Consider the following 18,674-nt stretch of genomic DNA (forward strand, 5'->3'; position numbering starts at 1 on the left):
CAGAGCCACACAGCTACTCACAGAGCCACACAGCTACTCACAGAGCCACACTGCTACTCACAGAGCCACACTGCTACTCACAGAGCCACACTGCTACTCACAGAGCCACACTGCTACTCACAGAGCCACACAGCTACTCACAGAGCCACACTGCTACACACAGAGCCACACAGCTACTCACAGAGCCACACTGCTACTCACAGAGCCACACAGCTACACACAGAGCCACACAGCTACACACAGAGCCACACAGCTACACACAGAGCCACACTGCTACTCACAGAGCCACACTGCTACTCACAGAGCCACACAGCTACACACAGAGCCACACAGCTACACACAGAGCCACACTGCTACTCACAGAGCCACACAGCTACTCACAGAGCCACACTGCTACACACAGAGCCACACAGCTACTCACAGAGCCACACTGCTACTCACAGAGCCACACAGCTACTCACAGAGCCACACTGCTACTCACAGAGTCACACCGCTACTCACAGAGCCACACTGCTACTCACAGAGCCACACTGCTACTCACAGAGCCACACAGCTACTCACAGAGCCACACTGCTACTCACAGAGCCACCCAGCTACTCACAGAGTCACACTGCTACTCACAGAGCCACCCAGCTACTCACAGAGCCACACTGCTACTCACAGAGCCACACAGCTACTCACAGAGCCACACTGCTACTCACAGAGCCACACAGCTACTCACAGAGCCACACTGCTACTCACAGAGCCACACTGCTACTCACAGAGCCACACTGCTACTCACAGAGCCACACAGCTACTCACAGAGCCACACTGCTACTCACAGAGCCACACTGCTACACACAGAGTCACACAGCTACTCACAGAGCCACACAGCTACTCACTGAGCCACACAGCTACTCACAGAGTCACACTGCTACACACAGAGCCACACTGCTACTCACAGAGCCACACTGCTACTCACAGAGCCACACTGGTACTCACAGAGCCACCCAGCTACTCACAGAGTCACCCAGCTACTCACAGAGCCACACTGCTACTCACAGAGCCACACTGCTACTCACAGAGCCACACTGCTACACACAGAGCCACCCAGCTACTCACAGAGCCACACTGCTACTCACAGAGCCACCCAGCTACTCACAGAGCCACACAGCTACTCACAGAGCCACCCAGCTACTCACAGAGCCACACAGCTACTCACAGAGCCACACCGCTACACACAGAGCCACACAGCTACTCACAGAGCCACACTGCTACTCACAGAGCCACACCGCTACTCACAGAGCCACACAGCTACTCACAGAGCCACACAGCTACTCGCAGAGCCACACCGCTACTCACAGAGCCACTCAGCTACTCACAGAGCCACACTGCTACTCACAGAGCCACACCGCTACTCACAGAGCCACACAGCTACTCACAGAGCCACACAGCTACTCACAGAGCCACACAGCTACTCACAGAGCCACACAGCTACTCGCAGAGCCACACCGCTACTCACAGAGCCACTCAGCTACTCACAGAGCCACACTGCTACTCACAGAGCCACACAGCTACTCACAGAGCCACACAGCTACTCGCAGAGCCACACAGCTACTCACAGAGCCACACAGCTACTCGCAGAGCCACACTGCTAATCGCAGAGCCACACAGCTACTCACAGAGCCACACCGCTACTCACAGAGCCACTCAGCTACTCACAGAGCCACACTGCTACACACAGAGCCACACTGCTACTCACAGAGCCACTCAGCTACACACAGAGCCACACTGCTACTCACAGAGCCACTCAGCTACACACAGAGCCACACTGCTACTCACAGAGCCACACTGCTACACACAGAGCCACACCGCTACTCACAGAGCCACTCAGCTACTCACAGAGCCACACAGCTACTCACAGAGCCACACTGCTACTCACAGAGCCACACAGCTACTCACAGAGCCACACAGCTACACACAGAGCCACACAGCTACTCACAGAGCCACACTGCTACTCACAGAGCCACACAGCTACTCACAGAGCCACACAGCTACACACAGAGCCACACAGCTACTCACAGAGCCACCCAGCTACTCACAGAGCCACACTGCTACTCACAGAGCCACCCAGCTACTCACAGAGCCACACCGCTACACACAGAGCCACACATCTACACACAGAGCCACACAGCTACTCACAGAGCCACACTGCTACTCACGGAGTCACACAGCTACTCACAGAGCCACACTGCTACACACAGAGCCACACAGCTACTCACAGAGCCACACTGACACTCACAGAGCCACACAGCTACTCACAGAGCCACACTGCTACACACAGAGCCACACAGCTACTCGCAGAGCCACACTCCTACTCACAGAGCCACACTGCTACTCACAGAGCCACACTCCTACACACAGAGCCACACTGCTACTCACAGAGCCACACTGCTACTCACAGAGCCACACAGCTACTCACAGAGCCACACTGCTACACACAGAGCCACACAGCTACTCACAGAGCCACACCGCTACTCACAGAGCCTCACCGCTACTCACAGAGCCACACTGCTACACACAGAGCCACACAGCTACACACAGAGCCACACCGCTACTCACAGAGCCACACCGCTACTCACAGAGCCACACTGCTACACACAGAGCTACACAGCTACTCACAGAGGCACACCGCTACTCACAGAGCCACACTGCTACTCACAGAGCCACACCGCTACTCACAGAGCCACACAGCTACACACAGAGCCACACTGCTACTCACAGAGCCACACTCCTACACACAGAGCCACACTCCTACACACAGAGCCACACTCCTACTCACAGAGCCACACTGCTACTCACAGAGCCACACTCCTAATCACAGAGCCACACTGCTACACACAGAGCCACACTGCTACTCACAGAGCCACACTGCTACTCACAGAGCCACACTCCTACTCACAGAGCCACACTGCTACTCACAGAGCCACACTGCTACTCACAGAGCCACACTCCTACTCACAGAGCCACACTGCTACTCACAGAGCCACACTGCTACACACAGAGCCACACAGCTACTCACAGAGCCACACTCCTACTCACAGAGCCACACTCCTACTCACAGAGCCACACTGCTACACACAGAGCCACACAGCTACTCACAGAGCCACACAGCTACACACAGAGCCACTCAGCTACACACAGAGCCACACAGCTACTCACAGAGCCACACAGCTACACACAGAGCAACACAGCTACTCACAGAGCCACTCAGCTACACACAGAGCCACACAGCTACACACAGAGCCACACAGCTACTCACAGAGCCACTCAGCTACACACAGAGCCACTCAGCTACACACAGAGCCACACAGCTACTCACAGAGCCACACAGCTACACACAGAGCCAAACAGCTACTCACAGAGCCACTCAGCTACACACAGAGCCACACAGCTACTCACAGAGCCACTCAGCTACACACAGAGCCACACAGCTACTCACAGAGCCACACCGCTACTCACAGAGCCACTCAGCTACTCACAGAGCCACACTGCTAATCACAGAGCCACACTGCTACTCACAGAGCCACTCAGCTACTCACAGAGCCACTCAGCTACTCACAGAGCCACACTGCTACACACAGAGCCACTCGGCTACACACAGAGCCACACTGCTACTCACAGAGCCACTCAGCTACTCACAGAGCCACACTGCTACTCACAGAGCCACTCAGCTACTCACAGAGCCACACAGCTACTCACAGAGCCACACCGCTACTCACAGAGCCACACCGCTACTCACAGAGCCACACCGCTACTCACAGAGCCACACCGCTACTCACAGAGCCACACCGCTACTCACAGAGCCACACAGCTACTCACAGAGCCACACCGCTACTCACAGAGCCACACTGCTACTCACAGAGCCACACTGCTACTCACAGAGCCACACTGCTACTCACAGAGCCACACTGCTACTCACAGAGCCACACCGCTACTCACAGAGCCACACTGCTACTCACAGAGCCACACAGCTACTCACAGAGCCACACTGCTACTCACAGAGCCACACAGCTACTCACAGAGCCACACTGCTACTCACAGAGCCACACAGCTACACACAGAGCCACACCGCTACTCACAGAGCCACACCGCTACTCACAGAGCCACACAGCTACACACAGAGCCACACCGCTACTCACAGAGCCACACAGCTACACACAGAGCTACACCGCTACTCACAGAGCCACCCAGCTACTCACAGAGCCACACTGCTACTCACAGAGCCACACAGCTACTCACAGAGCCACACAGCTACACACAGAGCCAAACAGCTACTCACAGAGCCACTCAGCTACACACAGAGCCACACAGCTACTCACAGAGCCACTCAGCTACACACAGAGCCACACAGCTACTCACAGAGCCACACCGCTACTCACAGAGCCACTCAGCTACTCACAGAGCCACACTGCTAATCACAGAGCCACACTGCTACTCACAGAGCCACTCAGCTACTCACAGAGCCACTCAGCTACTCACAGAGCCACACTGCTACACACAGAGCCACTCGGCTACACACAGAGCCACACTGCTACTCACAGAGCCACTCAGCTACTCACAGAGCCACACTGCTACTCACAGAGCCACTCAGCTACTCACAGAGCCACACAGCTACTCACAGAGCCACACCGCTACTCACAGAGCCACACCGCTACTCACAGAGCCACACCGCTACTCACAGAGCCACACCGCTACTCACAGAGCCACACCGCTACTCACAGAGCCACACAGCTACTCACAGAGCCACACCGCTACTCACAGAGCCACACTGCTACTCACAGAGCCACACTGCTACTCACAGAGCCACACTGCTACTCACAGAGCCACACTGCTACTCACAGAGCCACACTGCTACTCACAGAGCCACACTGCTACTCACAGAGCCACACAGCTACTCACAGAGCCACACAGCTACTCACAGAACCACACTGCTACACACAGAGCCACTCAGCTACTCACAGAGCCACACTGCTACACACAGAGCCACACAGCTACTCACAGAGCCACACAGCTACTCACAGAGCCACACAGATACTCACAGAGCCACACAGCTACACACAGAGCCACACAGCTACTCACAGAGCCACACTGCTACTCACAGAGCCACACAGCTACTCACAGAGCCACACTGCTACACACAGAGCCACACTGCTACACACAGAGCCACACTGCTACTCACAGAGCCACACTGCTACACACAGAGCCACACAGCTACTCACAGAGTCACACCGCTACTCACAGAGCCACACTGACACTCACAGAGCCACACAGCTACTCACAGAGCCACACTGCTACTCACAGAGCCACACTGCTACTCACAGAGCCACACAGCTACTCACAGAGCCACACTGCTACTCACAGAGCCACACAGCTACTCACAGAGCCACACTGCTACTCACAGAGCCACACAGCTACACACAGAGCCACACCGCTACTCACAGAGCCACACCGCTACTCACAGAGCCACACAGCTACACACAGAGCCACACCGCTACTCACAGAGCCACACAGCTACACACAGAGCTACACCGCTACTCACAGAGCCACCCAGCTACTCACAGAGCCACACTGCTACTCACAGAGCCACACAGCTACTCACAGAGCCACACAGCTACTCACAGAGCCACACAGCTACTCACAGAGCCACTCAGCTACTCACAGAGCCACACAGCTACTCACAGAGCCACACAGCTACTCACAGAGCCACACAGCTACTCACAGAGCCACACAGCTACTCACAGAGCCACACAGCTACTCACAGAGCCACACTGCTACTCACAGAGCCACACAGCTACTCACAGAGCCACACAGCTACTCACAGAGCCACACAGCTACTCACAGAGCCACACAGCTACTCACAGAGCCACACAGCTACTCACAGAGCCACACTGCTACTCACAGAGCCACACAGCTACACACAGAGCCACACAGCTACTCACAGAGCCACACAGCTACACACAGAGCCACACAGCTACTCACAGAGCCACACTGCTACTCACAGAGCCACACAGCTACTCACAGAGCCACACTGCTACACACAGAGCCACACTGCTACACACAGAGCCACACAGCTACTCACAGAGCCACACTGCTACACACAGAGCCACACAGCTACTCACAGAGTCACACCGCTACTCACAGAGCCACACAGCTACTCACAGAGCCACACAGCTACTCACAGAGCCACACTGCTACTCACAGAGCCACACCGCTACTCACAGAGCCACACAGCTACACACAGAGTCACACAGCTACTCACAGAGCCACACAGCTACACAGAGCCACACAGCTACTCACAGAGCCACACTGCTACTCACAGAGCCACACAGCTACACACATAGTCACACAGCTACTCACAGAGCCACACTGCTACTCACAGAGCCACACCGCTACTCACAGAGCCACACAGCTACACACAGAGCCACACCGCTACTCACAGAGCCACACAGCTACACACAGAGCCACACAGCTACACACAGAGCCACACCGCTACTCGCAGAGCCACACAGCTACACACAGAGCCACACCGCTACTCACAGAGCCACCCAGCTACTCACAGAGCCACACTGCTACTCACAGAGCCACACAGCTACTCACAGAGCCACACAGCTACTCACAGAGCCACTCAGCTACTCACAGAGCCACACAGCTACTCACAGAGCCACACAGCTACTCACAGAGCCACACAGCTACTCACAGAGCCACACAGCTACTCACAGAGCCACACAGCTACTCACAGAGCCACACTGCTACTCACAGAGCCACACAGCTACTCACAGAGCCACACAGCTAGCCACACAGCTACTCACAGAGCCACACTGCTACTCACAGAGCCACACTGCTACTCACAGAGCCACACTGCTACTCACAGAGCCACACTGCTACTTACAGAGCCACACAGCTACTCACAGAGCCACTCAGCTACTCACAGAGCCACACTGCTACTCACAGAGCCACACTGCTACTCACAGAGCCACACTGCTACACACAGAGCCACACCGCTACTCACAGAGCCACACAGCTACTCACAGAGCCACACTGCTACTCACAGAGCCACACAGCTACACACAGAGCCACACAGCTACTCACAGAGCCACACTGCTACTCACAGAGCCACACAGCTACTCACAGAGCCACACTGCTACACACAGAGCCACACTGCTACACACAGAGCCACACAGCTACTCACAGAGCCACACTGCTACACACAGAGCCACACAGCTACTCACAGAGTCACACCGCTACTCACAGAGCCACACAGCTACTCACAGAGCCACACAGCTACTCACAGAGCCACACTGCTACTCACAGAGCCACACCGCTACTCACAGAGCCACACAGCTACACACAGAGTCACACAGCTACTCACAGAGCCACACAGCTACACAGAGCCACACAGCTACTCACAGAGCCACACTGCTACTCACAGAGCCACACAGCTACACACATAGTCACACAGCTACTCACAGAGCCACACTGCTACTCACAGAGCCACACCGCTACTCACAGAGCCACACAGCTACACACAGAGCCACACCGCTACTCACAGAGCCACACAGCTACACACAGAGCCACAAAGCTACACACAGAGCCACACCGCTACTCGCAGAGCCACACAGCTACACACAGAGCCACACCGCTACTCACAGAGCCACCCAGCTACTCACAGAGCCACACTGCTACTCACAGAGCCACACAGCTACTCACAGAGCCACACAGCTACTCACAGAGCCACTCAGCTACTCACAGAGCCACACAGCTACTCACAGAGCCACACAGCTACTCACAGAGCCACACAGCTACGCACAGAGCCACACAGCTACTCACAGAGCCACACAGCTACTCACAGAGCCACACTGCTACTCACAGAGCCACACAGCTACTCACAGAGCCACACAGCTAGCCACACAGCTACTCACAGAGCCACACTGCTACTCACAGAGCCACACTGCTACTCACAGAGCCACACTGCTACTCACAGAGCCACACTGCTACTTACAGAGCCACACAGCTACTCACAGAGCCACTCAGCTACTCACAGAGCCACACTGCTACTCACAGAGCCACACAGCTACTCACAGAGCCACACTGCTACACACAGAGCCACACCGCTACTCACAGAGCCACACAGCTACTCACAGAGCCACACTGCTACACACAGAGCCACACTGCTACACACAGAGCCACACAGCTACTCACAGAGCCACACTGCTACACACAGAGCCACACTGCTACACACAGAGCCACACTGCTACTCACAGAGCCACACTGCTACACACAGAGCCACACAGCTACTCACAGAGCCACACAGCTACTCAGAGTCACACTGCTACTCACAGAGCCACACAGCTACTCACAGAGCCACACAGCTACTCACAGAGCCACACTGCTACTCACAGAGCCACGCTGCTACACACAGCTACTCACAGAGCCACACCGCTACTCACAGAGCCACACAGCTACACACAGAGCCACACCGCTACTCACAGAGCCACACTGCTACACACAGAGCCACCCAGCTACTCACAGAGCTACACAGCTACTCACAGAGCCACACAGCTACTCACAGAGCCACACTGCTACACACAGAGCCACACAGCTACTCACAGAGCCACACAGCTACACACAGAGCCACACAGCTACTCACAGAGCCACCCAGCTACTCACAGAGCTACACAGCTACTCACAGAGCCACACAGCTACTCACAGAGCCACACTGCTACACACAGAGCCACCCAGCTACTCACAGAGCTACACAGCTACTCACAGAGCCACACCGCTACTCACAGAGCCACACAGCTACTCACAGAGCCACACAGCTACTCACAGAGCCACACAGCTACTCACAGAGCCACACTTCTACTCAAAGAGCCACACAGCTACTCACAGAGCCACACTGCTACTCGCAGAGCCACACTGCTACTCAAAGAGCCACACAGCTACTCACAGAGCCACACAGCTACTCGCAGAGCCACACAGCTACTCACAGAGTCACACAGCTACTCACAGAGCCACACAGCTACTCACAGAGCCACACAGCTACTCACAGAGCCACACAGCTACTCACAGAGCCACACTGCTACTCACAGAGCCACACAGCTACTCACAGAGCCACACAGCTACTCACAGAGCCACACTGCTACTCACAGAGCCACACAGCTACTCACAGAGCCACACTGCTACTCACAGAGCCACACTGCTACTCACAGAGCCACACAGCTACTCACAGAGCCACACTGCTACTCACAGAGTCACACAGCTACTCACAGAGCCACACCGCTACACACAGAGCCACACAGCTACACACAGAGCCACACTGCTACACACAGAGCCACACTGCTACTCACAGAGCCACACTGCTACACACAGAGCCACACAGCTACTCACAGAGCCACACAGCTACTCACAGAGTCACACTGCTACTCACAGAGCCACACAGCTACTCACAGAGCCACACAGCTACTCACAGAGCCACACTGCTACTCACAGAGCCACGCTGCTACACACAGCTACTCACAGAGCCACACCGCTACTCACAGAGCCACACAGCTACACACAGAGCCACACCGCTACTCACAGAGCCACACTGCTACACACAGAGCCACCCAGCTACTCACAGAGCTACACAGCTACTCACAGAGCCACACAGCTACTCACAGAGCCACACTGCTACACACAGAGCCACACAGCTACTCACAGAGCCACACAGCTACACACAGAGCCACACAGCTACTCACAGAGCCACCCAGCTACTCACAGAGCTACACAGCTACTCACAGAGCCACACAGCTACTCACAGAGCCACACTGCTACACACAGAGCCACCCAGCTACTCACAGAGCTACACAGCTACTCACAGAGCCACACCGCTACTCACAGAGCCACACAGCTACTCACAGAGCCACACAGCTACTCACAGAGCCACACAGCTACTCACAGAGCCACACTTCTACTCAAAGAGCCACACAGCTACTCACAGAGCCACACTGCTACTCGCAGAGCCACACTGCTACTCAAAGAGCCACACAGCTACTCACAGAGCCACACAGCTACTCGCAGAGCCACACAGCTACTCACAGAGTCACACAGCTACTCACAGAGCCACACAGCTACTCACAGAGCCACACAGCTACTCACAGAGCCACACAGCTACTCACAGAGCCACACTGCTACTCACAGAGCCACACAGCTACTCACAGAGCCACACAGCTACTCACAGAGCCACACTGCTACTCACAGAGCCACACAGCTACTCACAGAGCCACACTGCTACTCACAGAGCCACACTGCTACTCACAGAGCCACACAGCTACTCACAGAGCCACACTGCTACTCACAGAGTCACACAGCTACTCACAGAGCCACACCGCTACACACAGAGCCACACAGCTACACACAGAGCCACACAGCTACTCACAGAGCCACACTGCTACTCACAGAGCCACACAGCTACACACAGAGCCACACTGCTACACACAGAGCCACACTGCTACTCACAGAGCCACACTGCTACTCACAGAGCCACACAGCTACTCACAGAGCCACACAGCTACACACAGAGCCACACTGCTACTCACAGAGCCACACAGCTACTCACAGAGCCACACTGCTACTCATAGAGCCACACAGAAACAGCTACTCACAGAGCCACACAGCTACTCACAGAGCCACGCCGCTACTCACAGAGCCACACAGCTACTCACAGAGCCACGCCGCTACTCACAGAGCCACACAGCTACTCACAGAGCCACACAGCTACTCACAGAGCCACATTGCTACTCACAGAGCCACACAGCTACTCACAGAGCTACTCACAGAGCCACACAGCTACTCACAGAGCCACACAGCTACACACAGAGCTACTCACAGAGCCACACAGCTACTCACAGAGCCACACTGCTACTCACAGAGCCACACAGCTACACACAGAGCCATACTGCTACTCACAGAGCCACACCGCTACTCACAGAGCCACACAGCTACTCACAGAGCCACACAGCTACTCATAGAGCCACACCACTACTCACAGAGCCACACCGCTACTCACAGAGCCACACAGCTACTCACAGAGCCACACAGCTACTCACAGAGCCACACAGCTACACACAGAGCCACACAGCTACTCACAGAGCCACACCACTACTCACAGAGCCACACCGCTACTCACAGAGCCACACCGCTACTCACAGAGCCACACCGCTACTCACAGAGCCACACCGCTACTCACAGAGCCACACCGCTACACACAGAGCGACACCCGCCAACGCAGCAGTACGCTAACCGCACGGTCACCACACGCGCTACCTCGCACCCACGCACTACCACGCACTACCTCGCACTACCTCGCACTACCACGCACTACCACGCACTACCTCGCACTACCACGCACTACCACGCACTTCCTCGCACTACCACGCACTACCACGCACTACCACGCACTACCACGCACCCACGCACTACCACGCACTACCACGCACTACCACGCACTACCACGCACTACCACGCACTACCTCGCACTACCTCGCACTACCACGCACTACCTCGCACCCACGCACTACCACGCACTACCACGCACTACCACGCACTACCACGCACTACCTCGCACTACCACGCACTACCACGCACCAACCACAACCCCACTCGCGCGCATCACCCCAACCCCCCTCTCCACCACCACAAGTGGCGCCGCTCTGCTCGACGGCGCCCCGCACGGCCGATGAGCCTGCAGTGAGCGTCTGCGCCGGGCCTCTGCGCTGGCCGCGTGTGTCATCGTGTTGCTGCTGGTGCTGCTGCTGCTGCTGCTACTGCTGCTGCTACTACTGCTGCTACTGCTGCTGCTACTACTGCTGCTACTGCTGCTGCTGTTGCTGCTGTTGCTTCTGCTGCTGTTGCTGCTGCTACTGCTGCTGCTACTACTGCTGCTACTGCTGCTGCTGTTGCTGCTGTTGCTTCTGCTGCTGTTGCTGCTACTACTGCTGCTGTTACTACTGCTGCTACTGCTGCTGCTGTTGCTTCTGCTGCTGTTGCTGTTGCTTCTGCTGCTGCTGCTGCTGCTGCTACTGCTGCTGCTGTTGCTTCTGCTGCTGTTGCTGCTGCTGCTACTGCTGCTGCTGCTACAGGGCATGCAGGAGGGCGAGGGGCTGGCGGCAGACGCTCCCGCCGAGAGCCAGCAGCAGCAGCAGCGGCAGCAGCGGCAGGCGGCTTCCGCGCCCAGCGCCCCGGCCGCCTCGGGCACCACCAGCAGCAGCAGCACGGCGAGTACCGGTGGCACCGGTGGCACCGCGTCGCAGGGATCCAGATCCGGTGAGGAGGTGTGGGGGTGTGTGGGTGAGTGTGTGTGTGTGAGCGTGTGTGTGTAAGCGTGTGTGTGTGTGAGCGTGTGAGTGCGTGTGTGAGCGTGTGTGTGTGTGAGCGTGTGTGTGTGTGTGTAGGTGTGAGTGTGTGTGTAGGCGTGTGTGTGTGTGTGTCTGTGTGTGTCTGTGTGAGTTCCATTCCCGCTCACTGCTAACTCCAGTGACGATTATCTGAACCGGTCCTGGGCCTCCCCTAGGTCCACTCAGCTTCAAACGAGTGCCCGTTGCGACGTGTAGTAAACATCGCCACCGGGGAGACAAAGGCGGCCGGGCGTGGTGCTGGCCACCCGCCCCCTCGTGTGCCACCGTGCCACTTGCCCCAACAATCTGCTGAAGGCTGTCCGGGGTGGACCTCCGTGTTTGTGGCAGGCAACCCGCTGGAGTACCTGCGGAACCAGGCACAGTTCCGCTACATGCGGCGCGCCGTGCAGCAGAACCCCGGCCTGCTGCCCGCCCTGCTGCAGGAGCTGGGCGTCCAGAACCCTCAGCTGCTTGCGGTGAGCGTCGCACACGCGTCGCACACGCGTGTCGCTCCCACGCGTCACACGCGTCGCACACGCGTCGCTCCCACGCGTCGCACACGCGTCGCTCCCACGCGTGTTGCACACGCATCGCACACACGTGTCGCACACGCGTCACACACGCGTCGCTCCCACGCGTCGCACACACGTCACACACGCGTTGCTCCCACGCGTCGCACACGCGTCGCTCCCACGCGTCGCCCACGCAACAACACGATTAGAAAATCGCAAAGGCTGCGATTTTTTTTGGGAATTTGAAAAATCCCCTTACTCTCTTCTTGGAATTGTTTTATTTTTTGTTATCATAACTTTTTTTTTATTTAACTTAACAATTGTTCTATGTTCGATTGTTCTATTTCAATTTCGATTTAAAGCTTTCGTGACTGCAGGGATTCATCTTCTTGGTTCTTTCGGTAAAGTCACGTAGAAGGGAAATAATAAAATAATAATAAAAACCATAATAGACAGACGCTGTCTTTCCGACAGCCCTGTTCTTCACCTGAGGACGGCTGCTTGCGTTGTGGCCGAAACGTCGTGAGAATTATATTTTATGATATTTTATTTGTATTATTTTATTATTTCCCTTCTACGTGACTTTACCGAAAGAACCAAGAAGATGTTCTATTTCAATTGAAACATTTTAATAAATACACGTTGGAAGCAATCATTTTCTTTTAAGTTCTAATCCTTGCATTAGAATATATCGAGCAGTTCATATGTTGATGGTGTCACGTGGTAATGCTCCTTCACGTGTTCTAAATCGATTACACAGTGAACATTGAACCTACCTTGGCTCCTCCCACCCTCAACCAGTATATATACAAGGACTTTTTTCCCTGGAATTTCTCTTACTTGATACAGCTATCGTGCTGTGACGGTTCCACCTGAAGACGGAGGCTTGTGTTGCCTCCGAAAACGTCGTGATTTTTTATTTTATTTTTATTTAACTTTCATTAATTTAAATGTTTTACTTACGTGACTTTACCGAAAAAACCTAAGAACATTGAACTGAAGCTTGACATTTAATCGCGAATCAAATCGCAATATCTGTCACAAAATAATCGCCATTCCATCTCTTCCCCCAAGTCGTTGAGCCCCTGCTCTGCACGTTTTGCTTGCGGCCGAGCAGGAGATCAGCCAGTACCAGGAGGAGTTCATCCACATGCTCAACGAGCCGGGCGAGGAGGGCGCCGATGAGCCGGGCGCAGACGAGCCGGGCGCAGACCGGCCGCAGGTCATCCAGGTCACGCCCGACGAGATGGACGCCATCGAGAGGGTAATGCCGCTGTGTGGGAGCGTGCGAGCGTGCACTGCTGCTGCTGCTGGGCTTGTGTGTGTGCTGCTGCTGCTGCTTGTGTGTGTGCTGCTGCTGCTGCTGCTTGTGTGTGTGTGTGTGCTGCTGCTGCTTGTGTGTGTGTGTGTGCTGCTGCTGTGCTTGTGTGTGTGTGTGTGCTGCTGCTGTGCTTGTGTGTGTGTGCTGCTGCTGCTTGTGTGTGTGTGTGTGTGCTGCTGCTGCTGTGCTTGTGTGTGCGTGTGTGTGCTGCTGCTGCTTGTGTGTGTGTGCTGCTGCTGCTTGTGTGTGTGTGTGTGTGCTGCTGCTGCTTGTGTGTGTGTGCTGCTGCTGCTTGTGTGTGTGTGTGCGTGTGTGCGTGCTGCTGCTGTGCTTGTGTGCGTGTGTGCTGCTGCTGCTGCTTGTGTGTGTGCTGCTGCTGCTGCTGCTTGTGTGTGTGCGTGTGTGCTGCTGCTGTGCTTGTGTGTGTGCGTGTGCTGCTGCTTGTGTGTGTGTGTGCTGCTGCTGCTGTGCTTGTGTGTGTGCGTGTGCTGCTGCTTGTGTGTGTGTGCTGCTGCTGCTTGTGTGTGTGTGTGCTGCTGCTGCTGTGCTTGTGTGTGTGCGTGTGCTGCTGCTGCTGCTTGTGTGTGCGTGTGTGCTGCTGCTGCTGCTTGTGTGTGTGCGTGTGTGCTGCTGCTGCTTGTGTGTGTGTGTGCTGCTGTGCTTGTATGTGTGTGTGTGTGCTGCTGCTGCTTGTGTGTGTGCTGCTGCTGCTGCTTGTGTGTGTGTGTGCTGCTGCTGCTTGTGTGTGTGCGTGTGTGCTGCTGCTGCTTGTGTGTGTGCGTGCGTGCTGCTGCTGCTGCTTGTGTGTGTGCGTGTGTGTGTGCGTGCTGCTGCTGTGCTTGTGTGTGTGTGCGTGCGTGTGTGCTGCTGCTGCTGCTTGTGTGTGTGTGTGCGTGTGTGTGCTGCTGCTTGTGTGTGTGTGTGTGTGCTGCTGCTGCTGTGCTTGTGTGTGTGTGTGTGTGCTGCTGCTGCTTGTGTGTGTGTGTGTGCTGCTGCTGCTTGTGTGTGTGTGTGTGTGTGCTGCTGCTTGTGTGTGTGTGTGTGTGCTGCTGCTGCTTGTGTGTGTGTGTGTGCTGCTGCTTGTGTGTGTGTGTGTGTGCTGCTGCTGCTTGTGTGTGTGTGTGTGCTGCTGTGCTTGTGTGTGCGTGCCGCTGCTGCTGCTTGTGTGTGTGTGTGCTGCTGCTGTGCTTGTGTGTGTGTGCTGCTGCTGCTTGTGTGTGTGCGTGTGTGCTGCTGCTGCTTGTGTGTGTGTGTGCTTCTGGTGGTGAGCGGGCCCGGGTAAAACTACGTGGCCGGGAGTCGGAGCCGTTCCCTGTACACCTTGGGGGGTGCGGCAGGGATGTCCTCTCGCTCCTACATTATTTAATCACCTATTTTGACCACGTAGTTCGTGAAGCCTTCAGTAGCTGTACCGGGGGAATTTCCATTTGGTACAGATATAATGGGAGGCTGATTTGATGCCCAGGTGCGATCAAGGGATGGCTCCCTATTGGTCAACCACGTTATGTATGCCGATGATTTGGTAACTGCTGCTCATTCAGAGGAGGAGTTGGAGACGCTGCTGCTGAGACTGGAGCGTGCCACTAAGAGGTGGGGCCTTACCATCAGCCCCACCAAAACTAAGCACCTGCCTGGGTATTATGCACCATCGGACACTCCACCCCCACAACTCCCAATCGGTGATGAGGCAGTTGTGGAGAGAGTGGAGAGTTTCCCAAACCTGGGCAGTGTGCTCATGACCGGCTCCGGTTTGACAGCAGAGGTCTCACTCCGAATCAGTCGAGCGGCAATATCTTTTCATCGGTTGCGTAACGCTGTGTGGAAGCTACCTGGTCTGTCGCTCCACACGAAGCTTCAGGTCTTCTCGGCCACAGTCATTCCCTCCCTTCTCTACGCTTGCGAAACGTGGACCTCCCTAATGGAGCATCTTCGCCGGTTAGATACATTTAGGCTGGCCTGCCTACGATCCTTCCTGGGGTTTACCAGGCTGGATTGTGTGAGGAGCTCACAAATCCTTGAAAGATCTGGGCAAAGTCCCATCGGTGAGCTCCTCCGGCAGGCAAGGCTGCGTTGGCTGGGTCATGTAGCCCGCATGCCCAGCCACCGCATGCCTAAACAGCTTTTGTTCGGCCGGATCGAGGGGGCTAAACGGGCCCGGCACGGGGTAGAGAAGAGATGGAGTGATTTGGTGCAGGAGGACGTGGAGCTGAGTGGACTTGCCGATGACTGGTACCAGCGGTGTCAAGATCGGCCTCAGTGGAGGAGGCTCGTGAAGGACGCTACTGGGCAGTTGGAGGCAGTCGCCCTCCAACAGCAACAGAGGGCGGAGGAGCGACGCTCACAACAACGAGCGGAGCGCCGGGTGGCTAAAGCACAGCAAGTTGGTACAGTAGGGGGCACAGGTGGTGCATCAGCCAGTCATCTCGGTCATCTCGGTCAGTCGACCCGTGGCACCTGCTGGGTCTGCCCCGTGACCTCCTGCCAGCGGGCGTTCGACACTTCACGTGGCCTCAATGTGCACAAGCGTCGTGGTGACGTCACCGCCACTTAGTGGCGAATGGCGGTTGTTGTTGTTGTGCTGCTGTGTGTGTGTAGCAGTGTGTGTGTGCTACTGCTTACACTGTGTGTGTGCTTTGTGTGTGTGCTACTGCTTACACTGTGTGTGCTGTGTGTGTGTGTGTGCTGTGTGTGTGTGTGCTGCTGCTAACACTGTGCTGTGTGTGTGTGTACTGTGTGTGTGTGTAGCAGTGTGTGTGTGTGTGTGCTGCTCACACTGTGTGTGTGTGTGTAGCAGTGTGTGTGTGTGCTGCTCACACTGTGTGTGTGTGTAGCAGTGTGTGTGTGTGTGCTGCTGCTGACACTGTGTGTGTGTGTAGCAGTGTGTGTGTGTGTGTGCTGCTCACACTGTGTGTGTGTGTAGCAGTGTGTGTGTGTGTGCTGCTGCTGACACTGTGTGTACTCTGTGTGCTGCTTGTGCGTGTGAGCAGCTCATGGGCCTGGGCTTTGAGCGGCGCCTGGCGATGGAGGCCTACTTTGCCTGCGACAAGAACGAGAACCTGGCGGCCAACTTCCTCCTACAGCACATCGTGGACGACGACTGAGTCCACCATCGCCCCCTCCCCTCCCCCCCTCATCGCCCCCATCGCCCCCCCCCCCTCTCTGCCTCCCTCCCCGACGCCGCCCCGCAGAGCGCACTCGCCCACTGCCCTTCTCTCTCCCCTTCACGGCCACCGCCACCATCGTCGTCACCACCACCACCACCACCACCGCTAGCACCACCATCACTGCCACCATCACCGCTAGCACCACCATCACTGCCACCATCACCGCTAGCACCACCATCATCGTAACCATCACCGCCACCGTCACCACCACCACCACCGCTAGCACCACCATCACTGCCACCATCACCGCTAGCACCACCATCATCGTAACCATCACCGCCACCGTCACCACCACCGCTAGCACCACCATCATCGTAACCACCACCATCACTGCCACCGTCACCTCCACCACCGCTAGCGCCACCATCATCGTCACCGCCGCTACCACCACGATCACCGCCACCACCAGTGCCGTCATCATAACCACCTACCAACACCGCCGTCATCATAACCACCGACCAACACCGCCGTCATCACCGTCGGCGCCACCGGGCACGGCTCCGTTGCACCGTCACCCCGAGCAAGTGCTGCTGAAGCGTCGGGCTGGAAGAGGGCGTGGCCACGTGGGGGAGGGGGGGGTCACTCGCGCGGGGGGGGGGGGTCACTCCCGCAAGGGGTCACTGATCTCCTCCGTCGTCTCGCCGTTTTCCCGTGACGTGGTGGCGCGCGTTGACGGTGGCGCGCGTTGACAGGGTGGCGCGCGTTGACAGGGTGGCGCGCGGTGCCAATCGCCGCGACCGGGGGACGCTGCTCGTCCAATTAGAACCTGCCCCCCCCCTCTCCTCTCTGGTTCATAAACAAATTCTGCATCGCGTCGCAACCGACGGCCCCCTGCCCTGTCCCAGGCCAGCCCCACGCAGGGAGACGGCGGCGATCGCGTGGCGCTCGAATTTGATGAAACAAAAACATTTGAAGAGCCGCGACGCTCGTTGTGACGAGGCCGCTCAACTCGCCGGGACCCCAAGAGCCGCTTCCAAGTCCCTGAGCGCAGCGTGCCAGCGCGTACCCCCACCACACCGCCCCCCCCCCTTCTCCCGTCCCCTAAAGCCCCCCCCCCCCCCCCCCCGGCATGACGGCCCGGACCCACTTAACCCCCACCCCCTCCCCGCAAGCTTATTATGCAAAGGTGGAGAGGCAAGCGGAGAGCGTCGTTGGCGCGGGGTTTGTTCCGCTACGTTTCCTTGTTAAAGCGACGTCGGCGTCGTCATCGTCGTCACCGGCGTCGTCGTCGTCACCGGCGTCGTCGTCACCGTCGTCACCG

General features: G+C 56.5%; 1 protein-coding gene across 1 annotated transcript in view; it reads left to right on the forward strand.

The window, feature by feature from the left end:
• Positions 1–18,466, forward strand: part of LOC144951185 (UV excision repair protein RAD23 homolog B-like) — a 67,847-nt gene extending 49,381 nt beyond the window's left edge. Inside the window, exons 7-10 of the mRNA XM_078881327.1 lie at positions 12,162–12,345; positions 12,765–12,892; positions 14,046–14,192; positions 17,237–18,466. Coding sequence (XP_078737453.1) covers positions 12,162–12,345; positions 12,765–12,892; positions 14,046–14,192; positions 17,237–17,350 — 573 coding nt within the window. The 3' untranslated portion in view covers positions 17,351–18,466. The remainder of the gene's footprint in view (positions 1–12,161; positions 12,346–12,764; positions 12,893–14,045; positions 14,193–17,236) is intronic.
• The last annotated feature ends 208 nt before the right edge of the window (positions 18,467–18,674 follow it).

This window comes from Lampetra fluviatilis, chromosome 3 (assembly GCF_964198595.1).
Source record: "Lampetra fluviatilis chromosome 3, kcLamFluv1.1, whole genome shotgun sequence".
Lineage (NCBI taxonomy): Eukaryota > Metazoa > Chordata > Hyperoartia > Petromyzontiformes > Petromyzontidae > Lampetra > Lampetra fluviatilis.